The sequence below is a fragment of the Rhipicephalus microplus genome, chromosome 1, assembly GCF_043290135.1.
Source record: "Rhipicephalus microplus isolate Deutch F79 chromosome 1, USDA_Rmic, whole genome shotgun sequence".
NCBI classification, from domain to species: domain Eukaryota; kingdom Metazoa; phylum Arthropoda; class Arachnida; order Ixodida; family Ixodidae; genus Rhipicephalus; species Rhipicephalus microplus.
Genome location: NC_134700.1, coordinates 276,357,286 through 276,376,131, shown reverse-complemented (window position 1 = coordinate 276,376,131; position 18,846 = coordinate 276,357,286). Strand labels below are relative to the sequence as shown.

The 18,846-nt window shown below is 50.2% G+C and overlaps 1 protein-coding gene across 1 annotated transcript in view; it reads left to right on the top strand.

The window, feature by feature from the left end:
• Nucleotides 1–18,603, top strand: part of LOC119188220 (uncharacterized) — a 33,402-nt gene extending 14,799 nt beyond the window's left edge. Inside the window, exons 2-3 of the mRNA XM_037436154.2 lie at nt 10,931–11,200; nt 12,239–18,603. Coding sequence (XP_037292051.2) covers nt 10,931–11,200; nt 12,239–12,582 — 614 coding nt within the window. The 3' untranslated portion in view covers nt 12,583–18,603. The remainder of the gene's footprint in view (nt 1–10,930; nt 11,201–12,238) is intronic.
• The last annotated feature ends 243 nt before the right edge of the window (nt 18,604–18,846 follow it).

The following is an 18,846-nucleotide window of genomic DNA, read 5'->3' as shown; positions in this document are numbered from 1 at the left end:
TCCGCCGAGAGAAATAAAGCTGAAAATGACAGTGCTCGCGGTTGCAAGATGCGCAGCTGCTATGCGGGGCAGCACTCACATATGTCTAGTCCGAGGAAAAGAACAAAAAAAAATAAAGTAATACGCGTGACTCCTCTAATTCCAAACCTTCCGCCCTCCCTCCAACCTTACGCTCACTCGGTGCCCTATACGAGCTGTATCGGCGAGTGAGCAGAGAAGACCGACTGGTCACGTCGTGTGGGAATGACAAGAGTTCGAATCCCACCACCACAGTGGTGCGCGGGGACTTCGACGAAGCGATTACCAACTGACCTGGCGGCAGTCGGAGAAAGAGAACGCACTGCAGCAAAGACACAGCCGAGTTTCGTCCGTGTGTGTTTGTTGGAAGGGGGGAGTTCCGTTTGTGAGCCTGCAGAAGCAGGAGGGCTTCATCTGCGGGCCCTGCCGGTTGTCGGTGTGGCGCGCTTTTCGTTCCCGTATATGTGCTCGCTTGTGGATGCCTTGGACGAACGACGACGCCCGCTCTGCTCTATCATTACATCTCGCTTCTCTCTAGAGGGGCACGGCGCTCACCGGAGGACGGGCGCCTCCCCCGCCACCTTCCTTCCCTTTGGTTCTCGCTATCTCTTTTTTTTCGGTGTGCAAAGGAAAGTGCAAGGATACTAGAAAGGTTTCTTTTTTTTTATTTCTCTGTACGCTGCCCGTAAGAAGCAGGGCTGCCTTTCCGTTTCTCTTGTAGCACTTTTTTTTCTTTCTTTCCTTGCTGCCACCGCTCCAGGGATGGGACTGTTCTGTTTCAAGGTCGAACATTCGAAATCGACGGGTCCCCTCTTCTACTGTTTTCAGCACGGCACCCATTATGCGCTCGCCGCTGCGGGTCCTTTCGGATTCCCTTCCAACTTCTTCCGAGCTGGCTGCAATTTGGGGGCATCCGCCACGCTCGTCTAATCGCCGCTGCATGACGCGGTGTATGAGGAGCGTCTCGGAGAAAAGCGGGGCTGGGCTGACTGCCACATCGCCCCACGGCGGTATCCAACGGTGTTGTGTGCTAACAAGACCTGCATGCTGCCCCGCAAGTTCGGTTGCTACAAGGTCCTGTAACTCGAGCGGCACAGAAGCGAGCGCTTTGTGGGCGTTGTATCGAAATCCGCGCCGTGGGACTCCTCCGGTTGCGGCCTGGCCGTTGAGAACACCAACGCGCGCCGGTGTTGTTGTTGGGTGTCCGCTGCGCTGCCCACGAGTGCGAGATTACTGGCTCGAAATCCTAGTGCGGCTCTTGAAATGAGCTGAGAAAAACAAGGCGGTCACTTAACACGTACGCTGCTCGACTGGCCTCACAAAGGACTGTGTCTGTTTCTATCCTTTGTTACCTAGCCTGCTGTATTAAAGACTCCTTGATATACAGCCAGCATGTAAATGCGAGTCATATATGAAAGTTACACACCAGATTCGATGCTATTATGCGCACGGTCGATGACTCGTTAGCTTATCGAGTCACGAAGTTTGTTGATCGAACTTCCTTAATTTGGCAAACATTCCATAGCGGGGAAAATTCTTCACTTGCAAAACGCGGTCTTGTTTTGTACGTTGTTTTCGACGCCACACTCTTCATTCGTCGCGTTGGATACTGAGGTTGAGGTTTCATGGCATTGCACGATCATGACGCGAACAAAGTCTCTCATTTGAAGCCTGGAGCAATGTGACAAAGAGCACCGATTTGCTCTCTTCTCGACGTGTATAGGCTAAATAAATGATATTGTGGGTTTCTGGTAAAGTACCCGCACCCCCGATATTATACGAGGAAGACTTGATACATCGCGTAAATTTTTGTAGCCTTTAAAAATCTTGAGCGTAAGTGATTTCGTTTCGTACTCTTCCTGAGCTGTAATCTTTTGCTGCGTGAAACGTAGCGTTCAAGCAACGATGGCGCTACGACGTATCTGCTCCTTATTTATACGGAGATTTAAAATTTAAAAAAAAAATAATGGACAGTGAGGAATCACGTTGGTTATCGCTCGTGCACATTCTCCGACTCGAGCAAGGAAGGACTGAATCACGATTGTGCAGGTTGAACAAAACATAAGCTTCGGTTCTGATGAAACGACGATGCCTCCTCTTCATCGCATGTCGTGACATGCGCCATCGCGTCCATGGCTAGGTTGACCATTACTGTGGAAGCAAGCGCCTCCCGGCATGCACGATCGAAGCGCCCTTCATTTATTCGTCACACACACACACACACACACACACACACACACACACACACACACACACACACACACACACACACACACACACACACACACACACACACACACACACACACACACACACACACACACACACACACAGTCACACACACACACACACACACACAAAAGGCAAGCTAAGCAGACGAAAAAAAGGGACCAACACGCAACAGTTGTTTGGCGTCCATGGCGGCAGCGACTGACCCGAGCCACTTCTTTGGAAAAAAAGTACTTCGAAGCACGGCGGATGATCTGTCCCTTCGGTCTGAGGAGCACAGAGGAAGAGAAGACACCCTGCAATTTCCCCCGCGCACTAGGGTTGTTTCTTCGTCGTGCGTGCGTGCATCACCTTTCTTCTCCGGAAATGTGCGGCCAATTACACGGCGCGCCTCGGCTCGCCGAACGAGAGAAGGGAAATGAAAGGCAGCTGCGGCGGCGCACAACTTGGTCGTCTCGACGCAAAAAAATTTGAATGTCTGCGTGAAGCTGACTGTTTCGGCGTGTGACGGACTTCACTTCGCCTTATTTATCGGGCCGAGCCGTCAGCGTCTAATGACGGGGGGGAAGAGCTCTACGTCTTCTCAAACTGACGACGGCATCTTCGCAGAGAGAGAGAGAGGGACAGTCTCCCGCTGGCCCCGCACGATGCTATCGTCGTCGTGAGCGCTGCTCGATGCCTTCACCCTCTCGGATGTTGTTTTTGCATTGCTACGCCCTCTCCTTCTGTTTGCTCGGCCGGCATTCTAAAAGGCAAGGAAGGCGGGGAGGGTGAAAGAGGACTCCTCGAGGAGTGTGCGTGTGTGTGTGTGTTTCTTTTTCCGCCTCCGGCGGCTTCGCAGTTGCTTCTTCTTCGGCTGCTCCCGGCCCGTCCGTCCGTCGTATTCCGAAGCCATTGGAGCGTACGCGAGCCCCTGCGCGTCGTGCGTTCGGCCTTCTCTTTCTCGGTCCCCGCCGCCGCAGAGCTTCCACCTCCATCCCCCCTCCGCCCCACCGCGGGGCTATTAGGATAATAACGGAGACCGGTTTCTGAGACTGCGGTGAGCGAAGTCGAAAGAAATGAAAAAAAAAAAAAACATTACTGCCCCCTGGCCTCCCTCCACATCGTCCCTGTGCTTCTTTTTCCGCGGCAGCTTTCTTCTTCCGCGGCCGGCCGTCCGAGAGTTGGATTCTTTCTAGAGTGCTGTTTGCTGGTTGAATGTGTTGTTTCGCTTTTCGCGGGCTGGAAGCGGAGGGGGGTGGGGGTCGAGACGTAGATATGCATCCCTTTGCTATCCCTCCCATTTACTCTGCCGGCGCTGCGCTCCTTTGTGCCGAGTCCCTTGGCTGAGAAGTTGTTGCGTCGTCCGTCGATCGTGACGTAGGGTTGCAAGCCGAGGGGCCAGCGTCCTTCCACCAGGCCGAGAAGAGGAGGGCTGGCGATGCGGCGGCAAAGACAACCGCGCGGTGTGCACGCGATGACTTTTCTTCGTGCCACCGTCCATTTGATAGCCCGCTCAACCGCCCCTTTTCACCCCTCTCCCCCCGTCTTCTCCTTCACGAGGCATCGCCAAGTAGTAGTCAGAGCGCGCGGAGGAATTTCGGACAGGACTGCGTGCACTGAGGCGGCGGTAATAGTAGCTGACCGGTCGCGGTCCAATGCGCGCATTTGGGGGTTTTCTTCGATGCGGCAGAGTTCTGCGGTCGACCGTCCGTACACTTGTGGTTTGGCCGGATGCGACCGTGGGACGTAGCTAAGAAAAAAAAAAAAGCAGGCTGCATCTCATGCTCAGTAGTTGTTTGTCTCTGTTGCGTTGTTGCCTTCGGGCACGACGTGCTTCACAAAGCTGAGGTGCGGAGGTTCATCGGTCTCGGCACTCGGACGCGCTGCGCCTTTTGAGTCCGCGAACCAGCACTTCTCAAATACATCAAAGCTGTTTGTATGATTATCCGGGCTGTATAATACGAGCCCAAAATATCAGAAACGTAGAGAGAGGAACATAATATGGTATAATCAATAACCTTGTTTTTCTCCTGACATCTGTTTGGTGGACCGTCGCATGCTCTAACTCCAGTGTCTAGGTACTGTACTCTAACCACAGCTACGTGAAAAAGAAGAGACAGTCGAGAAGGCGAAGGGTTAGCTTGATTACCACAGAACGTGAACACCAATCCTATTGTTTCCGTTTTATGTATCGGCCTGTATTTGAATGATTCTGAATTAATGTGCTAGAGTTGCACATTTCAGCATTTCCATTATCGAAATAACTTATGCTTAGAGTAGTACAAACGGAGCACTGTTTATTTCGTTGCCCAACAATGAACGCGGTGCCATGACACCGGTTGCTTCGCGCGCAGAATGCTTCCTTATCGAGGGGATGAAGTTAGTTACTGACAATACTTCATAGCTGGCCTCTTCCTAACAACCTCATTACACGTCATTAAACTGCTCAAATCTTGAAGAAAAAAAATAAAGAAGTGAAGATGAGTCGCCACCACTCTTCAGCTTCAAGGTATATCGATCGGGCTGGGAATACAGGAAGGCTATTTCGACAAAATCTATCGAGAAGTGAGCCCGCAACTCATTATTTAGATGCTCTTCGCGTTGTGTGCGTTCATTTCCGGAGCGAGTGTTTGGTTACTTTCGCCGGCTTCCTTAAGACGGGATCGGGCGTTTTTCCCTTTCCCTTCCTTCCTTCCACAGTCACGTCTCTTTCGTGGGTCATTAGCAGGAAGAAAAATTTACGTCGTGCGGCGGCGGTGGCACGAAAGCGCCGCGGTGGTTCTCCTCGTCTTCCTGGCTGGCGCTGGTGATGTAACGAGAGAGAGAGAACTGATCGTACTCCTCCTCACTCCTCCGGTTAATGAGTGGCTCGAGGGGGGGCACGAGGCGCGAACGCGGTTGAGTGCACTCTGCCATGTATACTACTCATTCTATCTCGTCTCGGGCCCAGCGAAATGGCGCGCCACATTCTCCTTGGTGTAGGCAGGCATACCGGGGGACGATGGGAAGGGGGGGGGGGGGGGGTCTTTATTCGAAAGTCAATCCGAGGGCCACCCTGTGTCGTCTACTATACATACGTCCTTAAGCGAGACAAAGATGGGGTTTTCCGATGCTGCTCCGATAGTATTGCTCTGTAGCCGTTTCGTGTTGCCGCTGGGGAGCGCGACGAAAAGAAATAAACCGGGAGAAGTGCTTGCGAGGGAGACGTGAGTGCACTAGAAGAATGCGTGGATCGGAATGGATCCGATAGACCTCTCGAAGCGTGTGTCTCACACGGCACACGAGATTGTTGTTGTCCGGGAAATCATTGCATTCCTCATATACGATGGTTCGCGGCTACGCTACGACACTCTCGTATACGCCCGCATTGCCTGCTGTCATTATAGCATCTCTTGTACCTTGGGAACTCTACCCGGAGGCCGCGCTTTTGGCGTGTAACGTGACGAGGCGTAATTGTATTCACCGATTAGGGCGTGTCAGAACAGCTGGTGGAACAGAGGGAACACTCATATCCGTACTGAATCTCTCAGAATGTGGCTGGCAGGTCAAAGGTAGCTCCTAATTAGTATTAAAGCTAGTGTAGTTGGAGCACAGCATTAACACCACGAGGACGATGGGGCTGAACTTCATAAAATTGCTGTGGTTTTAGAGGCCATAACCACGGTATGGTTATGAGAATTTCGAGCACCTGCAGGGTTGTTTAACGCGCATTTAAATACAAGCGCATACGGGTGTTGTTCTATATTTCGCCCGCGTCGAATGTGGGCCACAGTGGACGGGAATGGAATTTGGGGCCCTGAGCTTAGCAGCGCGGCATCTTACGTGGCCACCACGTCGGAGAATCCTTGATGTTACGCACCATTTGGCCTTCTAATGGCAAAATACTACACCACTACTGTCAGTACTCAATAATAATAATAATAATAATAATAATAAACGTCATCGCTGGTGTCTTCGCTCATAGTCATAACTAAGCCGAGTCTTGGAAATGCTGCTGCCTTCTCTTGCTTGTGCGCCGTATGGTTCTCAACTTCCACATAAGCGTTGGACGCCGGACGTCAAGCACGGACTTTCTTCCGTCGTGTTTCTGTTCGCCGCACACATGCATGCCCCCCCCCCCCCCCCTCCGGTCCTCGCATCTCCACTCTCCGTGCCATCAGCGCTCAAATCTCGGGCCCGGGTAATCGCGATTCCGCGTCGTCGGGCAGAGGCGCGCTGGGCAACCGCGGTGCATCTCTGCAGCTTCTCTCCTCGTCGACTCCGGCGGGCTTTCGCGGGACCGGAGGAGGCCCGTAGAGAAGAAGGCCCCCGTTGCGATGCCCGGCAGCGATAGCTTCTCTCCCACGAACGCGGGCGGCCCTTTTTCTGGAGAACGGCTGTACGTCGTCCGGGGAGATAAGAAACGCAGTGCTGGGCCAGGCCAGATGCGCGTGCACCGCCAGAGTGCGCGGAGCTGCTTTTTTCGCGAAAGATGAGCTCCCAAAAATGGGGCTTCTTGCTCGGAAGAAGAAGTTCGGGGGGAGAGGGGGGGGGATGCTCGCCAGACGCAATTTCCTTACACCGGTGCTGCGTCCCTGGCTTCGAGAGGAGTGGATGGACGTCTGGGGGGACGAGGCACGTGAGCGTGACGCTTCGCTTATCTGTCCATCGCGCGCTCGTGACAGCTCATTGTGTACACACTCGGAGGCCACCAAACGAAAAGCGCAGTTTAGGCGAGCGTCTGGGTTTTGGTCCCCGTTTCGGAGCACCTTCCCGCTCTTCTTCGAGCGGTGCCATTTTCCACAAGGTACCATTTGAACGTCGTCGAATTCTGTCGTATTGTCAAATTTCGCTATGAAGGCGTTTCAGCATGTCAGAGAGGCCCCCATGAGCCGTCTAGACTAATCATGTCCGACTACAGAGCAAGGTATGTAAAACAGTGGAATCGGGCAACGTCCCAAATAAGCGCAAGAAGGACACTGACACAAAATATTTTCATGCTGTCAAATTGTGCAATGCCATCAATACCTATTACACCTGACAAGAAGTTTAATTCCAACACGTGCCTGGACTTAACATTGTCAGCACCAGCATGCACCCCAACTTTCAGTGTAATTAAGCGTAATAAAATATGGTAAACAAATGACAAATCAGCATATACACGAGTCATGGCTTCGCTTGTGTCGTGGTACAACGCAACATTCGGTGAAATCATGCAGTGCTCGTCGGTTCGTAAAAAACCGTTACCAACTTGAACTGCAATGTTCGTTTTTTTTTTGCTGTTGCAATGCTTGTATATGACAGTGACATGCGGCTATAATAAGCCGCTCAGCAAGTTTTGTGAGTCGTGGTAGTTCCAGGTTTGCGGTGTTTGTTCCGTTTCGTTGTGACTATGGAAAAAGCTTGCGAGTATATACTATGCATGGTTGCTTAGAGAAAAAAAAAGTTTTCAAATACAAAAAAAAACACGTGATTCCAAAGCACATATTCGCTTCCGTCATCGAGCAGTATATTCAAATTTACGGGTCATACATATATTTCGCAGTGTGTCGTGATAGTCTGCAATAACTAAACCTTTTGCTGTATAGACAGTCAGCGAAGTACGTACGTAACTCGGATGCAGACTACCAGACACCGAGGTTACCCGCTGCTGGCGAACCGTGTTAATCACCGCTCTGTTAATCGAGCCGCTAATCGTCCCTGGAGGAAAAAATATGTATTGGCAGATTCCACATGACCGCCCACTTTGGCCATTATTCTGCGATCGTATCTCTGTCCAAGGCTTATCGCTAGCCGATCCTGGCCAGCGCAGTTAGCGGTTTGTGATGCGGCGAATCACCAGGGCTTGCACGTTCCGTGCCAGCGCAAACCGTGCCGAAATGTGACTCCGACGCATTGTTCTCTTGCACGATACGCGCAAATGGCGCGAACAATACCGCCTGCATGCACCGCATAGGTAGGTATAAGAGAGCGCGGTGGAGGCGGAAGTGTTGTAGGCCCGTGTGCTTAGATTTGGGTGCACGTTAAAGAACCCCAGGTGGTCTAAATTTCCGGAGCCCTCCACTACGGCGTCTCTCATAATCGAATAGTGGTTTTGGGACGTTAAACCCCACAAATCAATCAATCAGGTATAAGAGCGCACGTTCGGTGTTTTCTTTTACTTCGGCTGAAGAAGGGGCCGCGCATGCGCACACTCCTTTCTCCTCCTTTCGATTTCAATTAGTACAGGGATGGCGCTCCAACGCCCTACTTCGTTTGCAGAGCGCCCTCGTTGACTAGAAAAAAAAAAGGAAGGGGGGGGGGGGGGTGTTCTAATCGCCTTGTTGTGCGTAGCTAGTTTACAACGTGGCACCTTGACGGCATGCTCTACGCTCATTATTTACGAAAGCGCTTTCGCCGTTTAGGGAATGCACCTTTTCATGCTGGCCTCCTTGTTGTGACCCGAAACACCGCTGCCTGTCTCTGTCAAATCCGGAACTGTTGTGCCGTCGTTGGAGTGTCCGCGCCACATCGCCGCTGTGCTCACGAAAGGCGTTCCCGACCGCCGCTTCGGGAAGGAACCGCGCCGACACAAACTACTTTGCCAGCGTGGTTTGTTGACAGAAGAGGTGTACGTTCTCCCTCCACTTGGCATCGATGTATAGTGGGCGCGATGAGTGCTCCCACGACGTGGCACCACTATATATTCCCTTTTCAATGCCGATTGTTTGTTCGCCGTTTGCGGGACAAACCGTGCCTCCCCCCCCCCCCCCCCCCCCCCGCGTCGTATAGGGCATCGATTGTCGTTCCGCCGCCGTAGCGCAGGTCGGCACGCGCCCAAGGTCCCGTTGTGCCAACAAGAGTCGAGAGGGGTTTCGCTCTCAGCGGGTAGGGAGGCCGTGTGGAGTGGGCGGGGGCGCGCGCTGCCGCCGCTGCTGCACTCGCAGCGGGGAGCGACGTGACACCCCCCCACTACCCGCGACTCCCCCCGACACGACGACGCCGTCTCGCCGCCGACTGCGGGCGATTTACGACGTGCGGCGGCGGGCTTCGCTGCGTCTCGCCTGCACTCCTCCTCGCTCCCCCCAACCACGACCCCTTTTTTTGCGCGTGTGTTGACGACGTGGACCTATCAGCCCTGGTCGATGACGGGTCGCGACGAAGACGCGCGTCGGTTCCTCCTGTCAAATGCTTTGTGTCGAGAGAGCTGTCTGCGTTCCTGCAGATGCGTGGGAATGTCAGAGCCGCTCGAAGACGCTTCCGTCTTGGGTATACCTTCCCCATTACACTCCAGGTGTCTAGCGAGTACGTTGACCGAGTGCGCTAACGTGATGGCTTTCGTGTACGTTTGCTTTTGTTTTGTGTTAGCGGTAGACAGACGTAGACGGAACCTGCCACCGTCTCAAGTCAGAATCGCCGAGGAAAACACATTCGATTGGTGCAGCTCGCTGGCTTCTGCATGAAATGAACGCAGATGCGAAAAGGGCCCTTCAAATTCTGGGAGTGGCGCCCGATTTGGGTTATACACATTTACCTGCTTTCATAAAGGATAACATATGACATCGCAAGACAGGATGAGACACTGGAAAACTTGCGAGAATGCCGCGGTTCATTTGCACGTGTGTGTCTTGTGTGTGAGACTGTAAATATCCACAAACATATGACGAGGGGAGAAGTATTATGAACACGTCAGTGAAAACGTGCTGGTCTGTACAGGACTGCCTGGGCATGTAGCGTTCATTGGCTCAATGCAGACTTTGCAGTAATGAAATTACAGTGATTGAGTTCTTCTGCGGTAATGAATAATGTGATGAATTACTTTAGTGGGATGGTGATTCAATATAGTGTAATGAATAAAAGAAGTGAGTACTATTTCGAAATTGCCCGTGGCTTTCCATATATACTTATAACTTAAATATTAATCATGTCCGCTTCCATTACAATACAGCTCCATTTAGCTCACACCGACTTCATCATAAGGTTGCTGAACCATATTTTTCAACTACTGCAGGCTCTAACTCGTTTGTTCCCAGGACAGCAGGAGATTGGAACCACCTACCTGCCTTCATAACGGGCATAAATAATACAACTGCAATTAAAAATGTCCTATCAAGTTTACTATAACGTTACACGATTGTTTTTCTGTATACAGTGCTTTTAATTCGATAGATGTTCTCTAACGTGCTTTACAAAATTTTCGTAGTTCTGTATATTGCTTCCATTTTACTGTTTACTGTTATTGTTATAATTTTGTTTTCCGTTTTACTATGTACACCCCACCTCCTCTGTGATGTATTTATATCCTGAGGGAACTATAAACAAATAAATAAATAAATATACATTTGAAAAAGAAACGATAATTTAATTTCATGGTGGAAGTGGAACGCAGATACCTGAAATTTCGATGTGTACACGCGGTAAATAAAGTGTACATGAAGTAACAAATGACGAGTCTTTGCTAAAGTAATTCCATTATCTTTTTTTTTTGAAAAGTGACAATAACGTAATGTCTTTACTTTCAGCCAGCTGTAATTCGTAATGTGCTTTAATTGCATTTGATGAAATGCTAAAAAAAGTGGTTAGTACTGTTGTTTCTGGAGGGATTCTGCCATTTATTGACGAACATATATCTCTGGCACTCCCGGGCACACTGTTAGGGACTGATGAGCGATGAGCTATATAGGCAACTTTACTGCGTATCGTGTTCCGAGTGACTCGACTGATTTCCAACTCCTTCTCGCAGGCAAGCAGATCACGTGCGCCTGCACGACGCAGCACTGCCGCGAGCAGGGCACGAGCCGCTGCAACACGACGTCCATGTGCTACACGCAGTACCTGCAGAGCCGCGACCCGAACACGGACCCGATCACGCGCGGCTGCATCAACAGCCGCACGCCGCTGCTGTGCGAGAACCGGAGGCCCGCGGTGCACTCGGCCGCCCGGTGGCCCCAGCTGGTCTGCTGCAGCGCCAACCTCTGCAACGAGGGCGTGCTGCCGCCGCCGCTGCTCGCAGGTACGCGCCTGTCTCGTGAAGGCGCGTTGACGTCCTGTTTCCATCTTTCCTATCTCTCTTAGTTGATTGACGTAGCGCGTTTAGAAACATAGGACAAGGGAAGGGACAGAAGGGAGCGCTTCTGTCCCTTCCCTTGTCCCTTCCCTTGTCCTATGTTTCTAAACGCGCTACGTCGATCAACTATGTCTTACCAACATGCCCAACTTTATACTCTAGTCCTATCTCTCCTATCCCCTCGATATGTCGTCGCTCTCTGGGTTTCCTCGTCTCTCTCTCTCTCTCTCTCTCTCTCTACACCTTTATTTCTATCCTTCTACTCTCTCCTCACCCCACATCCCTTGTGAGCTACTGTTGAGGTGTCGCTCCCTGAAGCAGACAGTTACGGGGCTCACTTTTCTCTCCCTTATCTTTTTAGAACCACTTTGTGCGCGCGTTTGTCAATGCAAGACATATTTTACGAAGTTTGAAGAGAATGTCAGCGAATGGAAGTTGGAAGGTCTTTCCCATATCTCATATATGAGTCGTTTCGGAAGTACACGAAGTCAGGTTTCGAAGAACTGATATCCAGGAAGGAAGGAACAAAAGGGAGAAGGCAGGAAGGTTAACCAGAAAGACATCCGGTTGGCTACCCTACACTGGGGAATTAGGGAAGGGGACAAGAAAGATGAGAAAAAATTACTGAAATGTAGATGTTGACTCCGAAAAGATCTATTCTTTTTTAACGACATGTTGACCCCATCGGATGTCCAACGAAAAAGAATGCTTGAAACAAGTCACGTCTGTGAAGTTCGTGAACATACTTATTTTAAACCCTTGGTCTATAGATATTCGTTTGAGTCGATCTGTAGATGCTTCCGATCTTGGTCGAAACGCAAAACGGGATTGCACTTACAGCGTGGGCGAGCTCGCTTGAAAATGACGTGAAGCACTCACTGCTCGATGTGCCGCCGAGTCGGTTCTGCATTGATTCGAGCACACCCGAAAGTGTCTGCGCAACACAAGTGTTAGAACCCCGCGCGTTCCTTTGTTCTTTTGCAGAGACGGCGTCATCGTGGCCTGCGCTTCGACCCGAGGCAAGCAGCAGCGGCGGGATCGACGGCGTCTCCACCGAGTTACCGCAGTCGCCGCCGAACAACGAGGACGAAGACGTCGGCGACGACCGGCTGCTGAGCCCCGTGCACGTCGCGGTGCTGTCGGTGGGTGCGTGCGCGCTGTTCGCCGTCGCACTTCTCGTCATCGTGGCCCTCGTGAGACGCCACGCCGGACTGCTGGGTGCGCGCTACGTGCGCGGAAACTACATCAAGGGTCGTCGCCAGAGCGCCTCCGACGACGGCGCGCCCAACGGAGGCACCTACGACAACAAGATGGCCGTCGTCTCCTGATCGGGGCCGGTCGATCGACTCAAATGTGTTTTCGTGTGGCCACGCGACAACCGCAGAGACTCGTTCCTAAAGTGAACTTAGGTCGGGACGGACACTTTCGAACCTGTGCGTGACCTCTCGGTGACCAGCATGACTTGGCGAAGCGTTGAATGGCCCTGCAGTTGGGATTCCGGTGCCTGGTACAGTTACCGCAAAGCTGTTGCGGAGAACCACTTGGACTGGAACCGCGGGGAGTACAAACATGGCACCTTTGTCAGAAAACTATTCTTCCTGACTAGAAGACCTGCACACTAGCGCAACCTTTTTTTCATGGTTCATCGAAGGTTATCCTAAGAGTGACTGGCCTTGTGCGAGCGGCGCTGCAGTGTCGGTATTTCGTGCCCGAGTTGTGATCCATTCTTTCAATTATGGAGGTCAGTTTCGCCACAGGCTCTGGGACAAGCGATTTATGACCCGCGCGAGCGACGCCTTATCTAGGTCATCAATCCACTTGTGGAACGCTTCGGAAAGGCCAAACTTGCGCGTCCTGTTGCGTGTCCGCCTGGTGGTATGCGTAGTACACCTCAGGTGCTTTTGCGAGGGTCATTGAGGTATATCGTGGCGGACGTGGTATTGTCGATTCCGAGGAAATTGGAGAACCCTGCGGGGTAGACGTGACATCCTTGCGGCTCCACACGCGAAGCCTTGCGTATAGCACTGCGATTGAGCACACATCAGCGATGACCTTCGGCGAGGGCGTTCCCGATAGCCGATCGCGGTCGTGACCGTTTCCTGTTCGCCATTCGCGGCCAAGAATCGGCGCTACCTGTTCCGTTAAATGCCAGCCCTCGAACCCACTCGCGGGTCACGATCCGGAGCAGGACTTGTGTAGACTAGCGCCGACCTTCGGAAGGAATAATCGACACCTTATTTAATTAGGTAGTTTGTTATAAAGGCTCACACGGCCAATGAAATGTCAGCTTTTCGTCGGGAGCTTAACATACATATGCGCTTGTTGCAGCAGTGGCCGAGACGCACAGTTCGGCGAAATCGCGTTGCCGGCCGGCTGCCTAAATCTGGAGCTTCGCAAGTTACCAGTCTTGGACCGAGACGAATTGGTCAGTTCGGCTACATTCAATCAATTTCGCCAGACTCCGAAAAGAATGACAATGCTGTTCTGGAAGCCTATACGTTAGAGCGATGACTTAATGGATTCGTAATTAATTAAACGCAGGTATTCTTATTCAGCTCGCATAGAATATTATATAAGGGAGCCCCGACTCGCCGGACGGTATTCCTAAGCAAGGTAAAAGGACCATTGTATAAAGAACAAGCTCATACATTATTTTTCTTTCTAGGCGGACAGCCTACAATAACACACACACAAAAATAGTTCAGCACTCACGCTAGTTACGCACATCCAGTACTAAATACAGCCCCAATAGAGGCGTTTATTCAGGGATCAACTTAACAAATTGTGTCTCCATCACTAGCATAGTGTTATTGAGTTAAGTCTGTGCGTACCGAACGCTCGAACAATCATGTTGTACTCGTCGTTTTCATCTCCGCCTCCCCGAAACTCTGGAACAACATTAATCGCTGCCTGCGGTGCGACCTGTTTCGTTTCCCCTCCATCGATCGTTGGTTGTGGTGTGCCTCGTGCCCCCCCCCCCCCCCCCCGTCCCTGGTTGTTTCTCGTGTTTTTTGTTTGATGTTGTTGATCGTACAAGTGTTTTGTTGTACGCGTCCTACACAATGTACGGCGAAAGTATTCCTTTTCGGAATCTGGACTGCCCACACGCACACTTAGCACTATACTCTACGAATCTGTGCACTGTAAATAATCGCCCTGTGAGAAGCCAACTTTTTTTTTATTTCTTATCTACGCTATATACCTGACCCACCACACCTTAGTCGCTGTGATAGGGTTTTTTTTTTCAATGGTGGGATCTATAGCGAATACTGCCGATAACAAGGGACGCAGGTCTGGTAGGCATTTCTTGGAGGTTATGTTTTGTTTCTGGATCTTCGGTTGATTTAACGTCGCTTAACGTTCACCGCGCGTAGAACACTTGAAGTTTACGCGTACAACGCGTAGATTGACAGGCTGAGCAACGAATTCACACGCCGACAACTAATGGGCATTGAGAAGCGCTTCAAACGTTCTAAGCTTCCTGATCTCCGTACAAAAGATACCAAACAGTGCCTCGTTGTAAGTGCCTTTAAGAAATTTAAAGAGTTTCGCATCAATGCGCCGTGATTTCGCGAACCTGATCTTCGTCTACAGCTGCCGGGCGCCACGTTAGTCTTAAAGATGCGAACAAGACTTGATTGAAAAAAAGTCTGATGCCTGCTGAATTTGCCCCGGATAACGGCGTGCCTCGAACGTTCGAGAGTGCGCACTGAGGTCTCTAGCCTCTTCTTAACTTCTCTCCCCCTTTTTCGAGAAATGCGAGGGCTGCCTTTAGCGGGTCTCGCCCTTGCCTCGGCCGCAAATTAACGCTGCCACCCGAGGGTCGCCATATTTAGAGCTGCCTTTTTCTTTTTTTTTGTCTGGTGTGCCTTAGCTTGCCGATGGACGAAAGCCTTTGCGCTGTATGCAACGGCAGTGCACACAATGACCCCTGTGCACGACTTGCGTTCTCTGCCGCTTCCGCTGACCGTCGTTATCCTTTCTGTAAGGCTGGTGCACGCGACGGACAAACACCTCAGACGACGAGAACGCACACGTTCGCCAGTGGGAACCCGTTCCGCGCCGTGAAAGAGAAATAAATAAATATATAGACAGGGGTGCGATGTTAAAGCGGATGTGGTTTGTGTCGGTTTCTCGAACATTTAGCAACAACGTCAGCGGTCGTCATCAAACAGCTGGCTTCTGACCAATCGCGTGAATGGAAACCGAAAGTTCGAAAACCCAAGAAAGAACGAACGCTTTCGATTTTCTCCAGGGTACAGGGCTCGGAAGGAAAGACCCCCAGACGGGGGGGGGGGATATTTATCGCCGTTGCCGTTCTATTAATGCTATTTGCTATCGGCTAATATATTAATTCGTACATTAGCTTTTTTTCTTATTGTGCGCGCGGTGCACACTAAAGGTAGTTCGATGCAGTTGCTTACGTTGCCCGTGCCTTGAAGCCGCTATGCACTGCCGAAGGGCTTCACTTTTTAACGGTGTTTCCAGTCATATTGCGAACCAACCAAAAACAGCGTTCTACCGCGACCCGTCGGAGAAACATTAAGTTGCCCGAAGAGCTTATAAATAGCGCGGTACGGTTGGTGTGTTGGTATCGAAACTTAGAAACAACTCGAGCGATTCAGGCTTGAAACCGTCACTTTCGCTCTGTATTCTGTCATACCGCGCACTGAGACTTCGCCGTCGTTTGCATCAGCCCTTATCGATACGCCTCGGTCGTGCAGAATGCAAAGTCAGCCGTTTGTCTTTACGTTTGCGCCAGCAAACGTAGAGACAAACGGCGCGCAGTTGGAAGGCGACCATCGCCAACGTAGTGCGCCGCCTCGCCCTGTTCCAACTGTGGTCCGCTTCCCGTCTGCGTAGCCAAGGCCGCAGCCAGGCGTTTATACATTCCCAGATATCTCCTCGCACTCGTCCGCTGCTGCCGACGGACTTCTTTCACTTTCCCGGGCGCGCGCGAAGACGTGTTCAAAGTGCCTACGCTGCTCGTGTGGTTTCACATTTCCACAGCGGTGCGCGTGAGATGAAATAGATGGGCTTTTAGGTGAGGGTGTACTAGTGACGCAAGGAGCATTTTAGAGAGCATTTGCGTTCTCTTGTATATCCGAGCTATATCGCGAGTTTCAATTAGGGTACCCTAACGCTCAGGCACTCGCGCCTAACACGCTACATGTTTGAAGCCATTTGCCTATACTTTTTGTACTTTTGTTGTACCTCGCGAGATTGAGTTATAGTGCCTGAGCGATTGGGTACTCTTTATCTGAAGAGCCGTGCTGATCAACAACTCTGATGCTGCTGCGTCTGTCATGCATTTTGAGCACTGCAGTGAAGCTGCCAACAGGCCTTTAGGTCTCCGCGCCTGATACTATCATATTATATTCAGTTCCCCCTCTATTTTTTTTCTTGCCTTTCATCATTATTTCTCGTTTTTGCGGCTTGTACTTTACGACTTGAGTTTCCCGCTTGTGTGATCGTGACGTTGTCTTAGCATGCGCGTCATTTCACCACTCATTCCTCCATTGATGTTTCTTTTCTCTTTGCTATCTCTGTTTATTTAATCTCATTTCTGTAAACCTGCGTCAGATGGACGTTCGACTGTATAGTTGTATGAATCTCGCCGTTTTCTCGTGTCACATGCGTGACGTAAGAGATCTCCCTCATTTCTTTGCCAATCTTTTTTTTTTGTCACCGCGAACCCACAAGCAGAGTGCATGTCGTGTCAAAATATTCTTCAATTGCTGCCGCGTTGAATTATTGCACCCTGTAAAACGTTGTCGAGACTTCAGTATATATATTTTTTTGTTTCGCTTGTTTAGACACCGGCTTTCATCGACCACTATTTGACGCTCTCATTGTACTCACACTATAGTTGGTCATTTTTAATTACTTAGGTTTGTTCACATAGCAAAAAAAAAGTGATAGAGAGAGAAAGATAGTAAGTGTAAGGAACAAGAATCTACTCACAGTTAGGTGGCCAAGACATGTACATATTGATACGAAGAACGTTGTTAAAACATTCCTTGACCCGTATGCAGCCATTATAAGCTGTCCGGAAATTCTTACTATCTAGAGAATGGACTGCAAGTGCGATTAAGTCATAACACTGCTTCGCTCGGGCTCACTGCGCAAGCTCATAGCTTCCTCCAACAGCGTTGCGAAGACACAGGAAGTGCTGACGGCACTTTATGGGCCCAAAATTCACTTCATTAGGGGAACACACATGCTGATCAACCACCCATAGCTGGTTGTCCCTAGAAAACCGAAGGTCTACAGATTATTTAACCATCTACAAACATCGGTTGTAGTGTGGCCAAAACACACTTCTCGCAAATCAGCAAAAATGCGTCAAGTGTGTAACACTGTCATGTTGATTTGCATGGCGCGTTCTAACTTGGCACTGTTACTTACGTCTTGTGAAGTCCTTAAATTGTCACAACACCCTTCGAAGCACCGTAGAAAAGCATGGCACACTTAGCATGTGGGTTCGTGGCGTCTGACCTTTCGACAAAAATCTCCCCACATTGCACCCAAAGCGACTATATTGTGTTCTGTATATTGTTACTTCGGTGCGGACGAGTTCCCACACGTTCACTGTTTCTTTTTTTCCCTCTGAAGTCATGTTTTTTTTTTCTTGCACGGAAACGTTGTCCTAACTTATTTATTTATGCTCATATTATTAAGTTGTCATTATGTGACTATATATTATTATATTCAGAGAGATGCTATTCTATTGAACGACATGCCTCAGTGAACTAAACTGTGTCCTTTCTTTGTTGTTGACGGTGTAGTGGTTGTACATAAGAGTGATATATACAAAAAGTGCGTTTGTGCGGTTTTCCTTTTTTGTACATATGTTTATATGCACAGTTGCCAAGATGAATGAACACCATTGTAAAGAAAAAAAAAACACCATTGTCTGTTTGCTTCTTTCGACCGAAGAGCTTCCGCAGGAACCAAGCTTGTTGATTGCCTCGAAGTTCTTCAGCACATTAAGGATTGTCCCTATCCTCGTCAAATGCAACATGTGGTGTGTTACCAGAGATGACCAACAACAAGGAGCTGCTTATAAGATTATATTCAATTTCTTGATCTCTGTCTTGAACGGCTTAAGATAGCTGTCAGCTGTTAGCTTAACACAAGTTGTATTTGTAGAAAATTCATCTACCCTTTTTATTATTGTTTACTTGAAGTATGTCCAAGGCCCATACTTTAGTGGCACTACGTGTGGGGTGGGCAAGTAACACAAACTTGAAGCTAGTTGGACAGGAGAGGGTCCCTATTGCAAGAGTCAATACATATTCCAGTTCCCTGATGCACGGGTGAAGAAATAAATTTACATATAGAGATAATTAGTGGTAGTAGACATAAGTGTGAAAAGAACTTCGGTATTAGAAGCGGCGTCATTGCTCCTCTTTGTCGCACAGCAAAAAAAAAACTATAAAAACATGTAACGATGACATGACATGGCAAGAACTTTATAGTCCCGAGAAGAATGACGAAGGGAGCCCTAGGGCTTCCCATCATGTCGGTGGCTCCACCCAGGACGGGAAAGGCAGGTGGTGACTCTCTGCGACGGCCCGGGCCATCTAAAC